Source organism: Episyrphus balteatus, chromosome 2 (assembly GCF_945859705.1).
Source record: "Episyrphus balteatus chromosome 2, idEpiBalt1.1, whole genome shotgun sequence".
Lineage (NCBI taxonomy): Eukaryota > Metazoa > Arthropoda > Insecta > Diptera > Syrphidae > Episyrphus > Episyrphus balteatus.
The window spans coordinates 76,966,317-76,993,653 of NC_079135.1; the positions used below are offsets into that span (position 1 = coordinate 76,966,317).

Here is a 27,337-nt window from a genome sequence, read left to right on the forward strand (position 1 = left end):
CTGTGCTGTCCTGTTCTGATCTAGAAAAATCCTCGTTGAACATAACTTTAGTCAATTACACTCTTGATTTGAACAAAACATTCAACGGTCAACGGTGAATTTAAAGTCTTTATTTAATTTTCTTCGAAAAATAAAATTTACTTTTAAGGACTTTTTTGTTGACATGTGATATTTATTAAAAAAAAATTGGCACAGGTTAGGTTTTATGGAAAATTTACCTCAATTTTCATAGCCGATAAGATTAAAGCCTATATTTTGAATTTTAACACACCAGCAATAATTCTGCAAATTTACATATCACGAAAGTTTTTTTTTATAAAACCAAAGTTTTGAATTGTAATGAAATATCAGTGTTTTGGAGTTTTAAAAGATCTATTCCTTATCACAGTAACAAAGAAAATGGGCCTCAAAAGTTTTTCGAAATTAAAAAAAAAAAAAAATTGGTCTTTGGTTTATCTCATCTAAAGTTATTCGTTAATTAAAAATACATTTTTTGAATTGTTTGAAATTTGAAAAATTCAAAAAGTACAATTCGGTACACTTTTTATTTCACTTTCGATACAATGCTCAAAGACGATTTTTCATCCCTGGTCGGGCCCCCTACCCTACTCTCTTACTTTTATTGCGGTTTAAAAAAATAAGGCGATTTGTTTGTTTGTCACAATTAAGGACCGTGGCATGTACGTACAATTCTCTAAGAAAGATAAAACTCAAAACTGCAGCGATGTTATGTGTGTAAATTTAGTGATTTTTTTCATTTGTGTGTGATTTTTTTAGGAAAACTATTAAGGAATAATTTGTTGAAAACTTTTACTTACAAAATGAGGGCTCGATCGGAATTATAAACGAAAAATTGTGTCAGATTATTCACTCTAAAAAGACAATACAAAGTTTTCTCTTATTAGAAAACCATGGAGCCCTTAATGATCCCGATCATGCTGTATGGCCCAGAAGTATGATAATTGGTTATGATTACCGTCAGATAGCAAGCAGCCGTCACTAAAAAACTACTATTGGACCGGGAATTGTACCATCAACCTTTTCATTCTTATACTTATAAAATATTTCGAGAAGAAACAAATGTTAAATATAAATGTTCATATTTATTGAAAAATACTAAGGCCGAATTACCGCGTGCGTCTGTGTCGGTGACCGAGTAAGTGGGTCGAATTGTTGATCGAATGAGCAATTGATCGCTTTGTGATGATGGCATTCATAAGGCAACTTATCATTTCACTTTTTAAAACTTTTGTGGTTATGCTCTACTACATCGAGTTTCTATTACTTATCATTTAGTTTAGTTTATTCAATACGTTAAATACTGACTTCATTATCGAGACTTTATTGACAGATGTGATTTTTATTCACTTTATTTACAAACGCAACAAGTTTAGAAAAAATGAATTATTTATTTTTATCTAGCGATTCATAAATTGTGAGAATATTACTATCCAATTATGTTGGTGGGTATGTAAGCTAAATTATCAATTATGAGAAGGTGAGATGGACTAAAGTGTTAAACGAAGACTTTGAGGGACAAAAACTAGCTCAAAATTATGCGTTAATATAAAAAAATACATAGTTCTTACATTTTTCTAAGAGAATTCGGCTACGTTATGCACAATCTGTGAGCTGTTTATCTTCCGAATGAAAATTAGTTCGATAGTCCTGATAAGAAAATGCCGAATAATTGTGGTAGACTGCTCGATATGGTGAGCGGTAATACCATTGGCTTGATAACTTATGCGGTAATTCGGCTCAAGTACACATTCGATTTTTTGAATTGTAAATCGCTGTCTGCATATGCAAGATTTTTTAAAGCCTTACCGATCACAAACCAAATTATGAGATAGGTAGATTAGTAAAGAACTGTTTGACATCGACGTACGTAGCTTTGATAAGTCAAAATACCGTTCGATTGATCTCGTAATGACAGTTTCTGCTTCGAAACAGTTCTTTGATTTTAATTTTCTGAATGTTCAAAAAGTTTAAAGATCAAAACATCAACAATCCTACTTTAGAAGCATTTTAATTGAAAATAAATATCTCCTGATGAATAACATCGCCAAATTTAAACTTGTCCTCTATAACAAGTTCGAATTATAAAAATAAGTCCATATCAATCTCGAAGTCAAAATCTGTTGAAAATACTTTCAAAAAATAAACATTGAATGCCCCTATACTATCTATTATATCCTATGTCAAAACTGGAAATTCATCCTCTTCCTTTAATGGAAATGAAAATATATTTTTTTATCACCACATCACGTATATCCATACATGTAAGAGGTCTCTATGTGTGTATTGAATTTATTATAGATTATGTGTGTATGTATTGAAGTACAACCTGTGTGTCGAAGGACGATTCCCGCATGCTCCATTAAAGTCAAAGTCTCTTAACTTTTAAAAATAAACTTCCATCTCAACCCGGTCACCCTTGTTTTGTTGAGGGAGAATATAAAGCTATAAGCCGAATAAAAGAGAAAAACAAAAACCTGTAAAACCCCAATAGATTCACTGTGAGATGTTTACCCTTTCTTTCAGGTGGCGATGGATATATTCTCATCATAACGAAAGGTAACAAAAACACACAGGGCACAAGCAAGAACCAGAGATCTCACCGCTGCTGCTGCCGTTGCCGTTTCGTCGCCGCACACCTCTGCGTCCGCCGCGCCGCAGCCACCACCTTCGCCGCACCTTTAAATTCTCCTCAATGTTCTAGTCAACAAACACACTATAAATGCCGAAACTTTAAGTTCGTCCTTATAGTCCTTGTGTATAGTGTAAAATTTGTGTAACCAAACTCACATGTATATTACTTAACGGGTATACACACCTGATATGCTGCTATATTATACTACGACTATACCGTTGTTGTACGACAACGAGGATAAAACGACCAAGTTGCTTCTTTACCAAAGTAAGCCACATTGATTCGACCCAAGTATTATTTTCTTATGTTCTTCTTTCAATTTTTTTTTTTTGTTTGTGCTATTTCCATTTTTCGTTTATTTTAATACTAAAAGCAAAAGGATATTTTTTTCTCTTTGCTCCTTCTTATCCTTGTGTATATATTTCTATACATATATACATATAAAGGCTTACATAAACACAACAAAAGCAGCGACGGCGGCAGCAGCAGCACCAGATGAAAGCTTATATAACACATTTTTGTCGTATAAAATAAATTATCCTGGTTGGGTGGTTGGTGGGTTGGTTTTTTTTTTTTATTAAGGATATTTTTTTCGACAAGTCACACGTCAATTAATTTTGTCATATATGCGTATAAGGACATGGAATACATCTACGTACATAAAACATGCAATTACCTTCTTAAAGATTTTATTTAGGTTTTTTTTCTTCGTTAGATAGGTATGTTCACTTTTATTAGGTTAAACACACATATTAAGCAAGGTTAGTTTAATGAGAATCGCAAAATCGGTTTGGCAATGTGTGTAGCAGCAACAGCAATAGCAATATACCTACTATAGAGTAAATGGAATAAGAAAAAAAAAATGAAACACTCACAGAAAAAAAGGACACAGGGAGAAAAAAAAAACAAATAAACAACGAACCGTGGGAATAATTTTTAAAACAATTCACTGTTAAAAACACACATCTTTATATGCAAACAGAAAAAAACAAACCGTGTGTACATTTTGATTATATTTATTTTTATTTCATTTAGATATTGCACGGCAATGTAAATAACAACACACAGTTATGCAGAAATACTATCTAAGGAAGAAGAAAAAAGATAGGAAACTGTCTTCCATATAATAAATGGTTGAAAACTGCATTTCTCTTTTTATTCCGAAAATATACTCACAACTCACCAATTCACCACCGACACCGACTAACTATCGTCGCCATTATTCTATGAGTATATCTCACAATTACAGTTACATTTTGTGAATCGGTGTAGTGTGAATACACAATGTGTGTGATGGTAGTTGATAATATTGGGAAAGATGAAAAGAAAGCCTAGCTAGAGTATTAACTAGTTGCTGTTTGTGTTTCTGCTAGCTTTTTATCAAAGAGACCAATTGTCCTTTTTCTCTTTTGAGGGGGAAATTGCGTATGTTGTAGAACAAAACAATATTTTGCTTTAAGTAGAGTTTGTTGGGAGAGGAGTTGCCAGGTTTTACTAGTTAGACACAATATTGAAGAGTAATTTGAGGGCATTACATCGTCACGGGTGGGACATTTGTCTAGTAAATTTACTTATTTCCTTTCAAGGTGTTATTAAATTATTATGGGATTCTCACTCAAACAATTTGTTTATATAAGAAAACTAGCTATTAATCTCACAGTTGAGACGTCTTTGTCACGTTCAGGACACCAGAAAATTGTTCTATTAGAACAGAGTTTTTCAAGGTCCCTTTAAAACAAAATCGAAACATCTTATTATCTATTTTGTGCGATCGCCTAAAATCTTTCGTTAAAAACCTGACCGGCTTTTATAAACTTGTCTTGGGCGGAGAAAGTCTACTATTACCCAAATTTTCACAAGGAACTCAAGAATATTAAATTGATACACATCATCTCTTTATCTATTCACCTAGAAATTCGTTTACAGGGATACTTTAAACATCTCGACATCCTTGTCAAAGTAAATCGCTTTCGGAGGATGACCACGCAAAGGCGATGCACTAGTTTGAAAATTCTTTAAGTAATGGACATTGATATGAGCGGTTTTAAAGTTTCGGTGTTGCTTAGCTACGAACTTATATGAACACCAACACTTCTTCTCGACGAGTCTTCGTTTTCAACAACGTTAGTAAAACGTGACATAGGAAGATCTCATCTTAGATGTCAGATTCAACTGGGGAATAACCTTAACCAATTTCATGTGCACAACTGGATACATGGATCAATTGACCCAGCTGTCTGGAGAGACCGTGATAAGTAAAAGCATTACAAGTATTAAAATTTAATAATGGATCTTGATCTTGCAGCAGCTTTGACCGTTGAAGAATAAAAAAAAATAATGAACAGCTTTTTAAACTACATGTATCTCATCTTTTGTATTGCCACCATTTTAAATACTGAACAATCTGGGATATATCAGTAAATAGAACAACAATTAATAAATAAATTACTCACTGTAATTTGTTGTCATAATTTCAAAAAATAAAAATCAATTTTCAGGCTTAACTTCTCCAAGACCTTTTTGTTATATGCTCATGAACTTATGTTATTACACCCTTGTGTAATTTGTCATGAACGTCATATTTTGTGGGAAAAAGAACCTGTACAACAAGAGTATTAAAAGCTACCTTAGAAATGAACGATAGATTTAAGAATTTTTTTTTAAATATTACGGTTATTATTAAAAAAGAAGATCAAAATAGATAGATCATTGGTAGAAGAGTGTAATTTGATTTGAATGAATATACCATACCCCTGAATAGAATTTTGAAGCTTTATAGTTTGTTGTGCAAATAGAAGTTCAATTTAACAGCTCTTTTATATTTAAAAACTACCTCTTAAAAGGTTTTCTTCACACCATTCTTAACATGGGAAAACTTCTTAGACCTGAGTTTAGTGCCCAAAGATACCTGACTGATATCCTCTAACAGCATGCATTACAAATCAGCCCTAGAATTGGTTTACAGTTTATTCTGATGTACGATAGTGCACGAGTTCATAGTGCTAGAGAAGTTTCGGAATATCTTCAAGACGTGCGTTGCTATAACAATTTGGATTGACCACAAAGAGATTCGGACTTAAATTCAATAGAGCATCCCTGAACAATGTTAACCCGACGAGTTTGCGGCCGAAATCCACCTGCATGCAATTTTGACCAGCTGACAATTGCAATGACAGACATATCGGAAAATTTGTATAAAACCTTCAAAACTAAACTCGTTTGTGTCCTTCGGGCGGCCAAGTTCTTCAGTAGATAAAACGAAACATCTCAGTACTGCGGACAGTATTGAAATGAAAATATTTGGAAAAATCTGCAAAAATGAAGAAAAAAATCTGCAATGCAGATTTCTTAAAAATTGGAAGACTCCCTTTGAGTTTGCGAACTGATTTCAACTAAAAAAAATACTTCGAGAGTAATTTTCCTCGCTTGAATTGTTAAATTTGTATCAATAGTTTCTTCCCTGGAAGTGTGGCTTTATTGTATTGTTGGGCTTTTTCCAATATAAAATTAAAAATGTACTGAGTTTTCTTATAATTTGCATTTTAGAAAATGAAATCAGGAAGTGAAGAAAGAAAAAAATAGAACGTTATGAAAAAACTCGAGGTGATTTGACAACTAAACTTAAATAATAGGAAAAATAATTGTAGTTTTTGCCAAAATAAATAATGTTTTAGTTCGTCCTTGGCTTTAATTTAATTGAAATTTTACTGGAGTTTTTGGAATGTTATCCTTTTTTGTCTTTGAAAGGTTAAGTTTCAGCTGCAGATAAAATCTGCACTGAAGATTTATAGTTCTCAAAAGTCTGGGAATGAGTTAAAAATCTGCAAAATGTATACAGGGTGTCCCAAAAGTTAAAGTCGAAACGAAAACGGTAGATAGGGTAGGTGGTGACAGTTATCAGAAAAATAATTAAAAAAATCGCAGCCATATATTTTGGGAGTTATGGGCATTTGAAAAAAAGTCGAAAAAATGGTCACCCTTTGACGGTTTTTCATGTGCCGTGACTACAAATCTTAAGTTTTCTCATTTTTTTCTTTTGTTACGGAACCTTGAATAACCCTGCTATCAAATGCATTCAAAAATTTTAACTCAGCTGCATCAGTTTTAAAGAAAATATTACTTTTTTACCCAACTTAGTACTAAAAAATTTTACATGACTCTAATTCAATGAGCCGTAGTGTAAAAAAAATGCACTACGATGTTTCGGCAGGTTGCCTTAAAAGTTTGTGTGTTCAATTCTCTTTTCAAAATGGTACAACATTGTTGGGAATATTCCATAAATAACCGAGATACATTTTTTTTTCTTAAGAAATCCGACTTTTTTATGAGGTAATTTTTCCATATTATTCAAATTTTGTACCCTTTCAGAACCTTTCAGAATACAAAACCTTAAATAATATGGAAAAATTACCTAAAACAAAGTCGGATTTCTTAAGAAAAAAAATTTTATCTCGGTTATTTATGAAATATTCCCAACAATGTTGTACCTTTTTGAAAAGAGAATTGAACACACCAACTTTTAAGGCAACTTGCTGAAACATCGTAGTGCATTTTTTTTACACTACGGCTCATTGAATTAGAGACATGTAAAATTTTTTAGTACTAAGTTGGGTAAAAAAGTAAACTGATGTAGCTGAGTTAAAATTTTTGAATGCATTTGATAGCAGGGTTATTCAAGGTTCCGTAACAAAAGAAAAAAATGAGAAAAATTAAGATTTGTAGTCACGGCACATGAAAAACCGTCACAGAGTGACCATTTTTTAGACTTTTTTTCAAATGCCCATAACTCCCAAAATATATGGCTGCGATTTTTTAAATTATTTTTCTGATAACTGTCACCACCTACCCTATATACCGTTTTCGTTTCGACTTTAACTTTTGGGACACCCTTTATAAATCTGCACTATTGGCAACACTGACTGCGGATAGAATTTTGACTAAGTACACTAGTTTCATGTGTTCTGATCTTTGCACGTGGATTTGTTAACTGTTGATGTTTGGAAAATTCTACTGCGCTAAGCATTACCAAAAAGCACACATTCTATCTGAAAAACATCTAGACTATTTTTCATAATGACATCGGGAGCAGTATTGAGGGTGATCGTCATAAAATTATCGTATTAAAATACGATGTGGGTTATTTTATTTTGTACTGTCCGATTTATATAGATCTCCATCGTCATCAAATAGACAGTTTTGTGATAATTTCAGTGAGTTGATGGATTATCTGGTTAAAGACAATAATAATGTTATTCTGATTGGCGATTTCAATATTGATTGGTTCGATGAAAATAATATTTATAGGCGTGAATGTTGTAAAATAATTCTCGAAAATGGATGCAATCAGTTGATAACTGAACCCACAAGAATAACTAGTAATTCTAGAACTCTAATAGATTATGTTGTTTCAAATAATCCTCTTTTAGTAACTCAAGTCAATAATGATTTTGATATTGCAGATCATGAATCTCTTTGTGTAAGACTACCCCTTAAAGAAAAATCAAATCCTGAATCAAAAGTAAACAAAGTGCAAATTTTAAAATATTCCAAACAAAATTTACTATTAGCATTTGAACAAAGTGATATAAATATAAATATAAATGAAGTTTCTGATGTTAATCAAGCGGCGGAAATCTTTAGACAAAAACTTCTTTCAGTAGTAAATCAGTTTAAAAATTATAAAAACATAAGATACAAAAATGAAAACCCATGGTTTAATCAACAATTACTTTCTCTTAAAAATAAAAAATGCGTTGCCAAAAGAAAAGCTGTGTTTACGAATAGTGTAGACGATTGGTGTAATTTCAGAGGTATTCGAAACACTTATTCCAAAGAACTTGACCGTGCTAAAAATAATTATACAAAAAGAACCTTATCAAACTGTTCTAATCAGAAAGATATGTGGAGAACCCTTAAGTCATTAGTGCTGCAAGAAATAAAAAGTGACATAAAAAAAGTTGAGTTTGGTGGTGAAGTTATCACAGATGACAACGAATTAGCACAGCGTTTTAATACATTCTTTATAAATAGTGTAAAAACCATACAAAATGCAATTGACACTGTCCCATTTGTCAACCAAATAGATCATGTAGTTCAAAATCCGTTTAAATTTAATCTCATAAATATGAATGATTTAATAAAAACAATTAAAGAACTAAATAATAAAAAAGACAGTGACCTTCTCTCCCCGAAACTTCTCATTGATGCTTTTGATGTAGTTGGTCCAGCATTGCTAAAAATAATAAATACATCGTTAACAGAGGGTTGCTTTCAATGCACTTGGAAAAATTCAATTGTAACACCTATTGAAAAAATTAAAAATACTATCAATTGTGAAGAATTTAGGCCCATTAACTCATTGCCTGTATACGAAAAAGTTATCGAAAAAGTTGTCTATAAACAGTTCGCAAAATATCTGTCAGATAATAAAATTTTAATTGAAAATCAATCTGGGTTCCGTCAATCACACTCTTGTCTGCAGTAAACATGGTGCTGATAAGGTGGAAAGAATCTATCTCCAAAGGTAAGAAAGTTGTCTGTGTTTTTCTTGACCTAAAACGAGCCTTTGAGACGATCGATCCTAATATTATGATGGAGAAGTTATTAATGTATGGAATAAGTGGTGTTGAGTTTGATTGGTTTCAAAGTTATTTATTGGGTCGTTCTCAACAAACCAAAATCAATGGAGTTTTGTCTGATCCTGAACCAATTGATCTTGGAGTTCCACAAGGATCCATACTTGGTCCAATCCTTTTTAACTGCTACATCAACGATATGAACAAAGCTATTAAGAACTGTGAGCTTGCTCTATTTGCAGACGATTCATTATTGTTTGTCGAAGCGGAATCAACTCAGGAATGTGAACGATTATTAAAAGAAGATCTTGATGTGTTAAATGTGTGGCTTAAGGCTAATAAACTGAAACTTAATGTATCAAAAACTAAATGTATGGTTTTAAACGATAATGTTAATGTTAACGTATCTATAGATCAAGAAACTGTTGAACAAGTTTTGCAAATAAAGTACTTAGGTGTAATTATTGATTATAAATTAAGTTTTGAGCAACATGTGCAATATATTTCAAAAAAAATTTCAAAGAAAGTTGGTTTCCTTAGAAGAATTCGAAATAAAGTAAATACTATTACTGCTATAAATATTTATAATGTAATTATCAAACCACATTTTGAATACTGTTCTACTGTTTTGTATTTAATTAACCAAAGCTCTATGTGCAACTTACAAAAACTTCAAAATAAAGCAATGCGTGCAATACTTCGATGTAGTAAATATAATTCTATTGTAAATATGTTAAATACTTTGATGTGGATGTCTGTTAAACAGCGTATTTATTTCAATGTTATATTTTTTGTGTTTAAAATCAAAAATAATTTATTACCAACATACTTGTCAAAATATATTCGTTACGTCAGAGATGTTCAACCATATATGTTAAGAAATAGAGAGGATATAAGACTGCAAGCTTTTAGAAATGCAAGATCTCAAAACAGTCTGATTTATAAAGGGTTTAAACTTTTCAATGATCTTCCAAATAATGTTAAACAACTAAGTAATAAGTTTGAATTTAAAAAAGAAGTAATAAGTTTTGTTAAACAATATATTTAATTGCCAATGCCATTGTAAATAACATATTATATTTTTATATACCTATTATAATATTTATTGTAATTATTAATAGCAAATTTAGCTAAATAAATTGGGAGAATTCTCTCGTTAATAAAAAAAAAAAAAAAAAAAAAAAAAAAAAAAATGACTTCACAACAAGAGATTGCTTATCATTTCTTTCAGAAATACAAAATAAACATTAAAATATCTTGCAATGATGCCTGGGCCTTATTTTAAATTAAGTGCAGACAGACACAGATGTCGTAGGTATTTCAGTTTTTTTTTTTTTCTGAGATCAATTTTGTAAACTTATTTTGTTGATTAATAAATCTAAATGAAAAGAACCTTTGGTTCTGTTTTACTATCTACATAATAAACAAAATCCTAAAAGTATTAAACACCTGTTTATATTTGCATCAATTAATAAGAAAAATCAATATTTTCTACAAGTACTTCACAAAAAATATTGTACGTACAAACAAAGTCTTACAAATCGTATTTTTTTCCAAATTTAACCAATGTTATCCAGAATTTCAAACTGACTGTGAAGGTGAGCAGATCAGTGAAATATTTTCATTACGATAAAGATGTTAAGATTTCAAGGATTTTCGTTGTCACGTTGCTATAATTGCAATTAGAATTTTGTAAAGAGTAATGACACAATGATCAATATATGTATTTGATTATCAAACTTTATCGGACGCAACACACAATCGAACATAGTATTCAAAATATTTCATTGTTTTGAGAATTTTGAGATAAAAAATCTAATTTAACTGCGGTATTAGTGCTGTTAAATACTCATAAATAGATCTATTGGTTTCTTCAAATACTAAATAGGTACTATCTTATCAACTTACTTCTATTGACAGTTCACAAAACCGGATGATAATAAATCAACAATCAAAACATTGGATGATAACAAATAAGCGTTGCATGCTCTCTGTAATAAGTAATTTGTCAGTAAATTGACAAATGAGCCGAGGCGCAGATAAATTGTTTTGTATAGGTACATATTATGATTTGATTCGATGTAATAATAAAATTAAAATGCCTGTTATATTTAGATCTAAGTGCACGGCTAACATAAAAAAGATTGTGTCTTTACAAAATATACAATTCAAAATGATTTAGTAAAAAGGAAAAGGTGTTTATAGTGAAAACAGAAAAAGAAGTACATTTATTATGAAAAAACAACTAAATTTATACATATATTCAGTAAGAAATTCTATCTGTTTCCAATAGCCTTCGAAACTACTCAACCGATTGAGCTCAAATTTAATAGTGCCCACCTTACGCTTATTTCTTACAACAGGTGGTTTTGGATTATTCCATTGTCAAATAACATTCAAATTATACCGAAAGCCCGCAACTGACTTTAGGTATTAGTTTATAGCAAAAAATGGTTGTTATTTTTGGAAAAACATGGATAAAGTAAAAGTTTTATAATCATGGCAAATAAAAGTAAGGTTTTGAATTATTCTTTTCTTCAAATATTTCTTTCATTAATAGGACCAATTTCAAATTTCTTAATAGAACCTGACTTATGGGGACTTAATTTTGAAAACTTATTCTTTCTAGCCATTATTTATAGATCATCAAACCACTAATTTCTTACATAATTTTCCATTTACAAAGTTTAAAAAGTCCATATATGAGAAACTTTAACCCTATCACACAAGTTATTTTCACTTTTAAAACCAAAGAATTTTAAAAAGATATCTTATTTTGTAGCAGTTTACAACTGAAAAGTGTGTGAGCATATAAAAAACACATTTGGTTTTATGGCTTTATTACCTACTAGATTAAAATGTTTTAAAATAAAAACAAAATTTTATTTTATTATTCATTCATAATTTGCGAGTTTTTATACATTTGAGCTCCAATTTTATCATGAAGAAAAACAGTGTTTGCGATATAACAAGGTGGTTTTATAGGTTTATAGCCGAGGTTTATTATAGAATAAGTTTAATTTTAGAATGACGACAAACATTTTTCTTTGACCTTTATCAAAAGGCTTTTAAACAGTTATTTTGTTTGTATATTATATGGGCTTAAAAACAAGATGTGGGAAGAAAGTTAAACAAGACAAGTTTATTTTTAACAGTAAAGATAACTTAGCAGATAGGGAGAAATAAAGTTACGTACAAAATTTAATTGTTGAAGAAAGTAGTGTGGCAAGTTTTTATTTAACATGAATTTGAGGTGAAAAAAATATATACATAATTCTGTTTAATTTTAGAACTAAGGGTGGGAACTAAATGGTTGGCTATCCTGGACTTACGTCGGGCAAATAAACTTCACAGGCTTGCAAAAAAAATTGTATCTTTGAATGCCAAATTCATATAGCCTAAAAGATTCTTGATCCTTACATTTTTTTTAATTTTCCGACTTAATTTGTTGTTTTAATTTTTATTTTAGCTTTATCCCTAATAAAATAATTTGATTCATATCAGAAAAAGATAAAAACTAGAGTCTTTACAGAAAAGGTATTCATCCAACGGACGGGCGCACCGTGGAGCTTTTTATGAATTTGGCGTCAAAAATAAAAATTAACATAAACTTTTCCAAAAATTTTATTTAGTTTTCATTTTGAATAAAATATTTAAAAAAAAATTAAAGCAACAATCTAATACAACAGTCAAAAAACTTCTTCTTCATTAATTCAGCGCTGATGTCGAGGGGATTATAACATTCAAAACACAGAACACTCAAAAATTAATTTCGTTTTTTTATGCAAACGTGTGAAAGAATTTCATGTTTAGTCATCAAAAATAACAATGTCCACCCTCCATTCAAAATATTTGAAATAAAATCCATTTATCTTAATCTAACCCCAAAAAATTCAAAAAATTACAAAACTTTGGTATAATTTTGTCTACTATAAACTTTTGATTGGATGGTGGACTTAAATGATTTATTTTTCTATGAACCAAAGAACATGAAATTTCTCTGTATACCAACAAATTTAGTGTAAAAAATAATTTCACTTTCACAATTTTTTTTATTCTGGCGATTGTTGATGGCATAAGAAAAATATATCCACTCATTGAAAATAGAAAGGTACACTTTAATGTCTGATAAAATAGTGTACTATAATTTTAAAGGACCTAAGACTTACAAATTGAATTCTGTTTTAGATCTATTTCATAGGACATATTTTTTTACCTAAATTTATTTGCTATAAAACATATTTTTCTAGGAAACTTGAAATGTTTAACTAACTAAATAATTTGGTCTATGCTATGAACTGTTATATCAACTTTTCTCGAGTCGATTTGGCTTGCGGCAAACCTTTTTGGCGTACGTTGACTGGTGTGAACGTATGCTTCAGGTGACTTAAGTGACAATCCTCATAGAAGAATCCTAGTCTACTTTAGCCGTGCGACATATTGTGCGGCTTAAATCGACTAGTGAAAAGTCGTCATTATGCGTAAAAACTATGTTTTTTACAAAGTTTGCGTGTATTGTGCTAATTTTTTTTCTAATCCTAGTTGACAGTTAGCGTACCAAAAAAAAATCCATCTTTGGCATTATATTGTAGGTACTTTATTTGAAACAAATATCTTGTGCTTACCGAACAAAAAAATATATTTCCCATATCATTTAATTAACAAATTTTTTCAAGCGAATTATAAAACTAAATTGCATTTTTAGTTTTAACTTCAATTGGATAGGAAAACAATATTTATAAATGCAACATGTGGTAGTTGAATGTTGAAAGAAATGAATGAAATATAATAAAAACAATGGACATAAAGAAATACAATTGTTTTGAAAATTAATATTTTTTGCACACTCTCAACGCAACACGCAGGGATCAGGACTCTACATATTATCAATGTTCCTTTATTAGCCTGGTTTTATTTTCTTTTTTTTTTAGAAAAAAAAAATTTTTTTTTGCTTACACATATGTACGTCACAGTGACCGTTTGCGCTTTGAAATGTAGGCCGAGTATACAAGAGCCAGCAGATCATAATAACTATGGTCACAAAATAGTTTGCAACTGGTTTCATAATTGATTTTTAGCAAACAACTTTTGTTTTAATGTTACGCATACGCCACAGTGACCGTTTAAAGAAAAAGACACACAAAGGAATTTTCGCAAGAGTTTAACGCTAAAAATTTTATAGTGTGTAATATATTGCAGAAATTATTAAACGTGCAAGGGTTGCCGTTCCATTCCCCCTATTTGAGTCAGTGTTTCCATGTGCTAAAAATGAAGTTTTGTTTATTGTTTGAATGATAGTCAAGCATTAACTCGTAGATAAAAACGAAAATAGTTTAAGAAAGTGGTTCTTTTTGCCTTCGTATAGACGTGAGGGGCCATATTAAAAAAATGAATACAAAAACTAAAAGTAAGTAAGTTTGAAACAATATTGAAAAAAACATGACGTTGTGATGCAAAATCTCAAGTTTGCTTGCCCAACTTCTATGTTTCAGGGAGTTGAGAAAACATCATTATTACCTCGCGAATTGAAAAATGAAAGTGAAACTTTAAGTAAAGAAAAATAAAATTATAATGCAAGTAGAAAACAAAAATTTTCAATTTGAGTTCAATTTGTAGTGAAAAAAATGGCTCTTAAAGTATTATGCCGACTTTTCACAAGTCAACTTAAGTCGAAAATATGTATGTATTTACTTTTTTTCATAAATAATGACAATGTTTCAATGCTTAATTAAATTCTAAATTTGTAATGTAAAACTACTAATAAAAGGCTATAGAAAGCTGTGCAAACTTATAATTATAACTTAAATAAATAATTTACCATATATACAGGGTGTCCCACAGTCACCGCCCCAAATGAAAACCATGGATTCCTGAGGTCATTTTAAGTCGAAAAACTTAAGAGGTAATTTTCTCGTTTTCGTCCCGTTTTCGAGTTACCACGGTTTTTATGATTTTTTCTCTTTTGTCCTTTAACTGGCCTTATCTTTGCCAAACTACGTTTGATTTGAAAGATTTTTTTTGCAACCAATCAAGAATTTATTGCAGTTTAAGTTTGTCTCCAAACTTTTTTTTTTGCGGACAACCGTTTCTCCACAATTTTGCATCAAACACAACTTTTTTCGTTTTTTAAGTTGTTTTTTACACTTTCATATCATTTAAGTCAAAAAAACACGTTAATGAGTATAAATTTTTTGTGCATTTTATTAAAGCCCAGTTTATTTTCATAAAAAAAAATAAGTTTTATTTCATAAAAAAGGCTACTGAAAGTAATTAAAAAAAATAAACAAACTGAGTGAATGAAAAAAAAAATAATTTTTAAATAAAAAATTAATTTAAATGAATTAAAAACTTTTTCTGAGCAATTGTGGTTAAGAAAAGAACAAATAGATAAAGCTCAGAAAAAGTTTTAATTCATTTAAATTAATTTTGTATTGAAAAATTATTTTTTTTTTTAATTCACTCAGTTTGTTTATTTTTTTTAATTACTTTCAGTAGCCTTTTTTATGAAATAAAACCTATTTTTTTTATGAAAATAAACTGGGGTTTAATAAAATGCACAAAAAATTAATACTCATTAACGTGTTTTTTTGACTTAAATAATATGAAAGTGTAAAAAACAACTTAAAAAACGAAGAAAGTTGTGTTTGATGCAAAATTGTGGAGAAACGGTTTTCCGTAGAAAAAAAGTTTTGAGACAAACTTAAACTGCAATAAATTCTTGATTGGTTGCAAAAAAAATCTTTCAAATCAAACGTAGTTTGGCAAAGATAAGGCCAGTTAAAGGACAAAAGAGAAAAAATCATAAAAACCGTGGTAACTCGAAAACGGGACGAAAACGAGAACATTACCTCTTAAGTTTTTCGACTTAAAATGACCTCAGGAATCTATGGTTTTCATTTGGGGCGGTGACTGTGGGACACCCTGTATTTTGTTTTTTAATTCTTATTTTCGATTTATATTCCGTAAAATCATAAACCTTTTTTATGAAATCCACACACAATAACTTTCAAAAGATAGACAATAAAACTAAAGCGAGAGGGTTGGGTCATAGTAATCATATTCATCCATCTGGTTCAAATAAGTTTGTATACAAAAACCCATTTGACCACAGTGTTATTGTTAGAAACGTGAATTCATTTACTATTTACTTTAACTTCGCTACAGGTAGGTAATCAAAACACGGTAACCTATCATCAATCAACCATATCGATTCCATGAGTAGCTCGCAATTCGATATTATTTAAAATAAAAGAGTTGTATGTATAAAGGTTTTAAATAACTCGCATTACAAAATAAATAATATAAATTATTTTATTTTCCCATGCTTACCATTTACTCCCTCAAAAGATGCATTCACTGCCTCTGACGTGCTATATCCTCAATTTTAGTTTATTTTATCGCCAAACATTAAAAGCAATAGTATATCCATCCTTTATTTTTTATTATTTCAAATTTCCACACGATATCCGCTCAAAAAAATGCACCGATTGATCTCACAGATAAGAAACAAAAACACAAACTTTATGCAATATCAACTATTTCCGTATCTAGCAACCCACGATTATACTTTTTTTTATCTAATTCTCTCTCACTGCGAGTACAAACGACGACGATTTATTTTATTTATTTATTTTTTTTTTTTTGTGTATTTTATCAAACAAAAACCTCTCAGATTGTTAATCAATTTGCAACTTCAAGGGGAAGCTCTATTTTTATTTAATTTTTTTTTATCTGTTGTGTAAAAAAAAAAAACAAACGTTGAATCCAGTCGAAACTATTTCAACTCGCGCGAACATTAATCAGCGAACCATGAAGATTTTGTTGAATCATTTTTCTTTTTATTTTCATCTGAGAAAAAAATTAACATGAATTATTTTTTCTTCTTTAATATTTCACAGGATAGCACATAAATTTGTTAAATCAAAAAAAAAAAAAAAAACTAAAAAAAAGAAAAAGAAAAAAACTTATAAATCATAAAAATTTAAATTTATTATAATTGACCATTGGACAAAACCGTTTTTTTTTTTGTTTAATGCAGAATCACAAAGGTGTGCTCATGTCGCCGGATATAGATATTTACAACAACAAAAACAACAATTATATGAGTATCCGAACCAACGAATTTCGAAAGACCAATATTTTCTTCAAGTTTTTTCTTTCTTCAAAAATTTTGAAATATGGTATTTTTGAGTACACTCGTCACATAGAGGATTTTTTAAAGATTTTTTTTTTCAGTATAGGTATAGGACGTGTAGGTATTTTTTTCAAAATTTTGAAATCTCTTTGAAGAATTTTTTTTTTTGTTTTTGTTATATACTTTTTTTTGCTATAGAAGAGCGAACTTAAAAACAAAAAACAGAAAACAAAAATACTTTAAAAAACACGGAACAACTAGCGATATAGGTAGCAAACAATTTTGGTACCACTTGGTATATTACTAAAGCTTAACAAACATCCAAATGTTTATTTATAAATTTGTAATTATATATGTATGAACGTACTATGTATATATATATATTTTTTGATGAAGGTATATATATAGATAAATTTCTCAGTATTTTTTAAATTTATTTTTTAATTGATAAATATATATTTTCAGTCTCTGCGTTGCAGAAAAACGGTGGCAAGGTGTATAATTTTTTTTTTTCTTTTTTAGAATTTTTTTTTAAGCATGTATCTTCTTTATAGAGATTTATAGTTGTTGATTTTTATTGATTGTTCTTGATAAATCAACATCAGCAATTTAATTTTAAACAAACGAGAATACAAAAAAAGTATAGCAACAAAGAATAGTAACGTTCACAACATAGGGAGACAAGTATGATGATAACAAAGTTAGTTATCTTTATTATTGATGGGGCATATACGAATAATGGTGACGTGCACGGCGCGCGACGATGTTGCCCCCCCGACGTTCGAGATACGTTTCAGCGCGGGTCTGTTGTCGATTTCTTCCAAACGGGAGCAAAACTCAGGACGCATTTGTTTTTCAGTTGTGTTTTAGTGAGAGAGCAGTTAGTTGTGTTGTGATGAGAAGAGCATATTGGATTGGAGATCTCTGTGTATTTTGTAGTCTTAGGGGTGGGTGGGTGGTTTATGTATGGTTTTGTGGTAGTTGTAAAAAGTGCTGAAAAAGCACAATTTTTATCTCTCTTTCGGAGGGTGCGTGCAAGTGTGCGTATATTTTTTTAGAGAAGATATCTCTCTATCTAGTTCTAGTTTCAAGCTAGCATATCTCTGAAAATAATATAGAACACCCAAAGACGGAATCAATTTTTTAAAGTTTCCGAATTAAGAGATTCGTTCATTGGCATCTAAAGAGGAAAAAATATGAGGAATTTAAATTAAAGAGCGATGATAGAGGCTTTTGTCGGCATCGGCATAATGACAGTGAAACAAAAAGAACAGCTATACTTTGTTAAAAAGTTGCAAGAAAAGTTTTTAATTAGATTGCTTTTCTTCTTAAGGAGAATTACAATGATTTTTTATTACCTAGAAAAGAGATGTGTGTTGCATGCACTATGAAATATCTATAGTATTCTAATGGGGACTTTCACGTTGAACTAGGTTTAAGGGGATAATATTTGACTGTAAAGAAGGTTTATTCCTCTTTAAGAGATTATTTTGTAACTAAAGCCTTAAGAAGCTAATAAACTACATTGTTTAAAAATGTGTTCAAGTTTTTTTTCAAAAAGGTATATTTGTCGTTTTTGGTTGGAATACATGAAAGTAGATACATAGAAGTTCTACATTTATAAGAAAAAAATAAATTTTAACAATTACAATTACAATTACAATTACAATTACAATTACAATTACAATTACAATTACAATTACAATTACAATTACAATTACAATTACAATTACAATTACAATTACAATTACAATTACAATTACAATTACAATTACAATTACAATTACAATTACAATTACAATTACAATTACAATTACAATTACAATTACAATTACAATTACAATTACAATTACAATTACAATTACAATTACAATTACAATTACAATTACAATTACAATTACAATTACAATTACAATTACAATTACAATTACAATTACAATTACAATTACAATTACAATTACAATTACAATTACAATTACAATTACAATTACAATTACAATTACAATTACAATTACAATTACAATTACAATTACAATTACAATTACAATTACAATTACAATTACAATTACAATTACAATTACAATTACAATTACAATTACAATTACAATTACAATTACAATTACAATTACAATTACAATTACAATTACAATTACAATTACAATTACAATTACAATTACAATTACAATTACAATTACAATTACAATTACAATTACAATTACAATTACAATTACAATTACAATTACAATTACAATTACAATTACAATTACAATTACAATTACAATTACCTCTTTTTTGACACTGATTTCAGAAAATAAAAGTTGCTTAGCCAAGGATTAAATATTTGTACAACTGGCCCTTAGTGATAAGATGTGTGTAAATTTAAAGAGATGTTTGCCGAAACGAAATTTGTATGCCGACGAGTCGATTTTTGCCGCATAATAAGCCGCCCGCACTACAAAAGTGGACTAGAAGTCTTCAATTAAGATTGTCATTAAAGTCACATACGGACGATATACATTCACACACGCCGAAAAAAGATCAACGTGAGTGAGCGCTAAGGTCATACTATACATGTAATTTGGAGTCTAGCCCCGTTCCATTGGAGGTGGTAGTTTACTCATGAGTAGATCTAGTACAAAAATTAACGCATGAATTTCTACTCGAGGAGATAGGAATGTGTAGCTGTTGTACTAGATTTCTACTCAAAAGTAAACTACCACCTCCAATTGAACAGGACTTCTGACGACCAAACTTACATCCTCTGATTCAAGAATAAAAAATATATGTATTTTTTTAATTCTTGGTCGAAAGTAAATTCTTATTTATATTGGCGAGCATCGTATGTACATGAAAGTAGATACATAGAAGTTCTACATTTATAAGAATGTTCTAAGTTCCACTGTTTACTCATGAGTAGAAATCTAGTACAACAACTACACGTTCCTGTCTCCTCGCGTAGAAGATCATGTGTTAATTGTCGTACTAGTTCTCATAAGTAAACTACCATTTCCAATGGAACAGGGTGTAAACACCTTCATAAGCTAACGTGTAAACTGCAATAATTTCTTAACTTTGTTATTCAGCAGTTTAATTTTGTGCAAACTGTGAACGCCGCACTGAAATGTCACTTTTTGTCAGAAAAGAAAAAAAAAAAAACAGAAAAACACAAAATCCACAATTTACAAGTCACAAAAAAAGCATTCGTCATGGCCGCTAACCTACAGAGCGTTGAAACTTTATTTAAAGAATTAAAAGCCGAATGGGGCAAAAAAACTTTAAATTTACAAAAATGCGGTTCATTGCTGGACAATTTAAAGGTATATTAAAAAAATTCTGAAGAATAATAGTTTTCTTATAGTAATTTTCTTTTCAGATCGCTTTGACGAAATTGTCCTATTTGCCAACAGGAAACATCAAAACTCCAAAAGAAGAAATGATTTTGGCTCGTGATGTTCTCGAAATTGCTGTTGAATATAGTGTGAAAAACAAAGATATACCAGCATTTGAAAGATATATTTCTCAATTGAAATGTTATTACTATGATTACAAGTAAGTACATGCTGCATAATGAACTTTCTTTGTTTAATACCAATATGGGAATTTTCTTAGTACAAAGGAATTAATAAATTTGTATATTCTTTTTGTCCAGACAAGAAATTGGCGAATCGGTTAACATGTACAAGCTATTGGGACTTAATTTGTTGTTCCTTTTATCGGTAAACCGCGTTTCCGAATTCCACACCGAATTGGAACTCTTGTCTGCCGAAATCATTCAAACGAATAAGTTTATTCGTCCAATCTTAGCTCTGGAACAGTATATTATGGAAGGTCGCTACAACAAAATATTCCAAGCAAAAGTAAGTTACCAATTATTAAGAATTTAATTTAGTTTAAGGTGTTTTTAATAACGTTCCTGTATAAAAAGACAAGATGAACTTAAAGCAAGTACAGACAATTCTATTCTAAAATTATCGAGACAACATCAGTAGCCTTCATTTGAGGTTGAAAAGAACTTATGAGTTCTTTGTCACCTCCAAAGGAACGCAGCATTCGACGACAGAAAAAAAAAACTTCATTGAACATATCCCAGGACAAACTCATAAAAAGAACTAAGAAGTTTTAAATCATATAATAGTTTTATAACGAAGTTTTGAATCAAAACTTTAAAATAATATCTGGGCTGGGATATATATCGTGGACACAACGCCAAAACCTCGAATCTGCAAAATTATAGTTTTAAGAAACACATGCAATCTTATCGAAACTCGTACAACAAAAATTATTAGTTTAGGCTTTTAGGCAACAGATGGCGGATCGGGGTCGACGCAGTAAATAGAGGGACCGATAACAAGGTAAATGACACGTTAAAGTGAAAATGCCAATAAATACAGATTCGCGGTTTTGGCTTTGTGCCGACGATATTATTGCGGGACAACGTAGCCCGACTGAAGACAACACGATTTTGTACACCCCGACTTAGATAGTCCGATTCAATTCTCAGCCTGACTGTATTGATTCAGGCTGCTTGAATCGGGGCGCCTAAAACAGCGTCTAAAGAGCACATTTGTATCAACAAACTTTTTCGCTTGATTCTTTACATTGGCTTAAGGCATACTACTCAGCCTCACACTCAATATATTAGCGGACAAGTATACAGAGTGAATACAGCTGGGGCCCTATTTTGTAAAACGATTATCGTTAAAACTACTTCGTTTTCGTTGAAATTCGACTACGTACTACGATAATCGTTTTACTTCAACGATACTCGTTAATCTGTACGACTGCCATTTACCTATCGTTTAACTTTCGTTCAGCTGTCACAATATTATTGCGTTTGCTGGTAGAATTCATGTGAGTCTAAAAAAAAATATTTTTTTCGGTCTAGTTTGGCCAAACGACTTTCTCGTTTTACATAATCGCTCTTTGTCGTGACTATCGTTTACTTCAGTATCGTTGACTTGCCGCTCGTTTCGTTTTACGTAATAGACCCCCTGTTGGTCTCGCAGGCATATTCTCAATGAACCGGTACTAATAAATATTGATCATACCATCACTTTGACTTCATTCGGGTGCATACCAGTCAGTCGGATTAATACCAAGTCAAAAGTAAATCGGATCCTTGCCAAGTCCGATGTTGCTTAAAAAAACTGCAATTTCTTTTAGGTTTTCCTACGAAGATGTAAAAAAATGTTGGCCCCTGATTTAGCTACAATTTATAAAGCATATATTCGTCCAAAGCTCGAGTATAAATCCCAGGAGCTTCTAAGACCTACTGGACAAAATCCAAAAAAAAAAATCTGTCTCTAACGTACTGTCAAGTACTAAAATTTTTTCTTAAGTCGTACTAGGAGAAAGTGGAATGAATTACCTGCTTCAGTTTTAACTCCCATTTTAATGTTCAGAACTTTAAAACCAATGTGCATCAGAATCTTCTTTTGAACCCTTCCCTCTTTTCCTAACGATTGTACTTTGCTTAAATATTAAGGGTACCCACAACACCTTTAGTGCACGCACATTTTTTTTTTTTTTTTTGCACGCACATATCAAAAAAAAAACTCAGTCAGATCCATACCAACTCTCAAGTCAGTCGGTTCGGTACCAAGTCAGATTAATCTATTCATATCTACAGAAAAATCAAAGGATTGTCTTCTCAGGGATCAACAACGACATCTTGAAGGTGCTACCACCAAGGGTGTTTATAGCTTCGTTTTTCTTAACTTTTTTTTTCGTCCGCTTAATTATGATATATCAAAATTGTACTGTTGGAAATGAACGTTTGCTTCGCTGAAATTCTTAAATAAATTTTAGCTCTGCTAAATTTTTTTGAGAAATTTTGTATGGGAACTTGGATAAGCTACATGAAGAGAAGCACGAAAACTTTGCTCACTTCCTCTGTGCAAGCCCTGCTCTCTTATAAAGACAAATTTGAAAATCTGGTTAATCGGGTTTACTCCAGACATCAAGAGCCCACCGCTACGACCTTTTTAATCAGTGAGGAATTTCCTTGCAAACTTTTGTGCTATCAAAAAGGGGCTTTTATTATTTACCAAACTGTGTCATCAGTTTTCCTAACAAGCACCTGAACCTGTGCTTTAGCTCTATTTCTGAAGCATTACTCACACCTAAGTGTTAACTAGCGGGATATATTGGAGCGACTGACGAAGCTTATGTACCTTTTTGTAGGAAGCAGCAGCTACGAATTAACCGGTGTAGTTAATTCGGTGTAATACGAAGTAGTTTTAACGATTTTCGCTGATAAATTAGCGACTTATATCAATTTATTGTGCAACAACTCATATTAAAAGATTTTATTTTGTTAAAACTTGACGACTTTGATAAAATTATAATTTCGGGTAAAATCTTAACAATCTCTCTCCAACTTAACATAACTTCTATTTTTATTTTTTTTTAGAATAGCGCACCATCTGATATCTACAATTATTTCATGGACATGTTGTTGGAAACAGTTCGTAATGAAATTGGAGCATGCATTGAGAAATCCTACGAAAAGATATCTGTTGCCGAAGCAGCAGTACGTTTAAATCTCAAAACGCCCGCTGAAGTTAAAGCATTTGGAGCCAAACGCAATTGGACCCTAAACGGCGAGATTTACAATTTTGTGGATAAAACAGCTAAACCTAAAGAAGCATTACCATCCGTTGAATTGGCCGAGCAGGCAATATTCTATGCTCGAGAACTGGAGATGATAGTGTAGAAAAATAATATTATACGAACAATAAAAATATTCAAACATTTGTTTCTCTTAACCTTTGTATTTCACAAATAAAATCATTCATTTACATGAAAATATAATTCCGTTTTTTCCTTTACTGTTTTCTATTTGCCTTGGGCTGGGGACATCTGTATTTGGCCATTTCTACTTCAGCTTCGAAATAGCTAACACGGCTGAAACAAAAGTACTCGGGTACTTTGTATTCCCCATTTGCGGATGCACCTGGGCCCACTGGTTCGGTTGCAGGTTTCACGCAGCGGCTGCTAAGTCCCTCGACGTTGGCATTAATGCCAGTTGCTGGTGCGCTAGCTTTGTTGCAATAGCTGCGTGCAATGTTGGCCAATCGAGGTCTTAAGAACATTTTTATTTATTATATTTTGGTATCAAATTAAGAACTACCAAATTACTTTTTCGCAAAGCTATCACGTAATCGCAGCCGAGCTTCGAGCAGCAAGTTTCTTTTGACATCAGTTTTTTGGCAGCTGTCACTTTCCTGCTGTCCAAATTTGACATCGTATTTTAGAACTTGTATGTGTGTGTTTTTAGCTATAGGGTGACCATTTGTTAAATTAATTTCTTTTTAATTTTATAAACAATCGTGTATAGGCTGTTCTTAGAGGATATATAGGTGTGTGTTTTTTTGTTTATCTATATAGATTTTGTGCACCAAAAAGACATCGAGATTTTTGAAATCAAAACAATTTACGTGTTAAAAACAACAAAAACTTTATCTGTATAGATTTTAAAAAAATCCAGATAATTATCCAGATTTTACTTTCTCTCGATAAAAACAGTAGTGCCAAGGTAGTTTAATTGTTGTGTTCATACAGAAATATCTGAAAATATTAACAAAAAAAAAAAAAGCGGAGAAAACGAGGTTTGAAAAAAACTTTCATAGAAAAAAATAATCAAAAATTTGTTTGACATGGTTGCATTGAAATATTAATATCTCAAGATGTACGCAATGCACTTTTCAGATAAAAGGGATCCTGATAAGATTGTTGAACAGATATGTATATAAAATTACCAAAGTTTTTTCGAAAAATTAGAAATAAAAATAAAAAAGTTTTCACATTTGATTTTTAAAAAATCGAAAATAATTCAATATGGCTACATTCAAACGCTTATAACACAAGAACGACGCAACTAATGTTAATGGTCATGGTTTTAAAATGTAGCTAAGAATATACAGATAATTTTTGGTTTTTTGTGAAAAAAAAAATTTTTTTAATCCAACATGGATGCCATGGCCATATGAAAATTTTTGTTTGCATCCAACATGGATGTAATGGCCTTCCCACTATGAGTGTCAACTTAGCGAAACACCCATCACTGATCCAAACGGGACTAGGTGCATAATTTGCCGTTATTTAGTCGTTAATTAGTTGTGGTAATTTTGATTTTGTCGTTCATTGTTTTCATATATATTTTTGATGTTTCGCTAACTTGATATCAACTTAGCGAAACAACAACTCTTAAAAAAGGTCTTTTTGAAAACTTGAGTATGCCGGAATTTGCCTTTAATTAGTCGTTAATTAGTTGTGATAATTTCGATTTTGTCGCTCATTGATTTCATAGGAAAATATGTTGTTTCGCTAACTTGATATCAACCTAGCGAAACACCATCTCTAAACAATTTTTTTTTTGGAAAACTAAGTATGAGGGAATTTTCCGTTAATTAGTTGTTAATTAGTTGTGCCAATTTCAATTTTGTCGTTCACTGTTTTCTTTCAAATTTTTGACATTTTCCCAATTTGACATGAATTTACCAATTTTTGCTTCAAAAAGTGACTTAAACTTGACGCATCAAAGCGTGGCTTATACCAAAATTTGCCATTTGAGACCCTTGAATTAGTTGTGCCAATTTCAATTTTGTCGTTCACTGTTTTCATTCAAATGTTTGACATTTTCCCAATTTGACATGAATTTACCAATTTTTACTTCAAAAAGTGAATTAAACTTGACGCACCAAAGCGTGGCTTATACCAAAATTTGCCGTTTGAGACCCTCAAATTAGTTGTGCCAATTTCAATTTTGTTGCTCACTGTTTTCATTCAAATTGAGTGTTGTTCCGCTAACTTGACACGAATTTACCAAGTTTCGCTTAAAAAGTGGCTTAAACTTAACGCATCAAAGCGTGGCTTGCACCTGAATTTGTTGTTCGGGACCCTCGATTTAGTTGTACCAATTTCAATTTTGTCGTTCACTGTTTTCATTGAAAAGTGTGTTGTTTCGCTAACTTGACGTGTCAACTTAGCGAGGCACCCTCCAAAAAGTGGCTTAAACTTAACGCATCAAAGCGTGGCTTACACCTGAATTTGCCGTTCGGGACCCTCGAATTAGTTGTGCCATTTTCAATTTTGTCGCTAACTGTTTTCATTCAAATTTTTGACATTTTCCAAATTTGAAAAAAATTTACCAATTTTCGCTTAAAAAAAGGCTTAAACTTAACGCATCAAAGCGTGGCTTATACCAAAATTTGCCGTTCGAGACCCTCGAATTAGTTGTGGCATTTTCAATTTTGTCGCTCACTGCTTTCATTCAAATTGAGTGTTGTTCCGCTAACTTGACACGAATTAACCAAGTTTCGCTTAAAAAGTGGCTTAAACTTAACGCATCAAAGCGTGGCTTGCACCTGAATTTGTTGTTCGGGACCCTCGATTTAGTTGTACCAATTTCAATTTTGTCGTTCACTGTTTTCATTGAAAAGTGTGTTGTTTCGCTAACTTGACGTGTCAACTTAGCGAGGCACCCTCCAAAAAGTGGCTTAAACTTAACGCATCAAAGCGTGGCTTACACCTGAATTTGCCGTTCGGGACCCTCGAATTAGTTGTGCCATTTTCAATTTTGTCGCTAACTGTTTTCTTTCAAATTTTTGACATTTTCCCAATTTGACACGAATTTACCAAGTTTCGCTTAAAAAGTGGCTTAGACTTAACGCATCAAAGCGTGGCTTGCACCAAAATTTGTTGTTCGGGACCCTCGATTTAGTTGTACCAATTTCAATTTTGTCGTTCACTGTTTTCATTGAAAAGTGTGTTGTTTCGCTAACTTGACGTGTCAACTTAGCGAGGCACCCTCCAAAAAGTGGCTTAAACTTAACGCATCAAAGCGTGGCTTACACCTGAATTTGCCGTTCGGGACCCTCAAATTAGTTGTGCCATTTTCAATTTTGTCGTTCACTGTTTTCATTCAAATTTTTGACATTTTCCCAATTTGACATGAATTTACCAATTTTTGCT

General features: G+C 31.2%; 3 protein-coding genes across 4 annotated transcripts in view; 1 reads left to right on the forward strand and 2 right to left on the reverse strand.

Moving 5' to 3' along the window:
* Positions 1 to 17,100, reverse strand: part of LOC129909023 (cAMP-specific 3',5'-cyclic phosphodiesterase) — a 308,658-nt gene extending 291,558 nt beyond the window's left edge. Inside the window, exon 1 of one of the 2 annotated variants that reach the window (XM_055985942.1) lies at positions 16,558 to 17,100. The gene's annotated coding sequence lies outside the window, so the exon portion shown is untranslated. Of the gene's footprint in view, positions 1 to 3,329; positions 3,461 to 16,557 lie in introns of those variants that run through there. The other variant, XM_055985944.1, reaches the window with a different exon arrangement.
* A 3,398-nt stretch (positions 17,101 to 20,498) lies between these two features.
* Positions 20,499 to 24,175, forward strand: LOC129909025 (26S proteasome non-ATPase regulatory subunit 8). Its single transcript, XM_055985959.1, has 4 exons — positions 20,499 to 20,679; positions 20,736 to 20,911; positions 21,012 to 21,219; positions 23,775 to 24,175. The coding sequence occupies exons 1-4, from the start codon at positions 20,569 to 20,571 to the stop codon at positions 24,075 to 24,077; spliced, it is 798 nt and encodes a 265-aa protein (XP_055841934.1). The 5' UTR covers positions 20,499 to 20,568; the 3' UTR covers positions 24,078 to 24,175.
* LOC129909026 (uncharacterized) lies at positions 24,116 to 24,563 on the reverse strand. The gene has a single exon (XM_055985960.1). The coding sequence runs from the start codon at positions 24,454 to 24,456 to the stop codon at positions 24,190 to 24,192; it is 267 nt and encodes an 88-aa protein (XP_055841935.1). The 5' UTR covers positions 24,457 to 24,563; the 3' UTR covers positions 24,116 to 24,189.
* Positions 24,564 to 27,337: the final 2,774 nt, after the last annotated feature.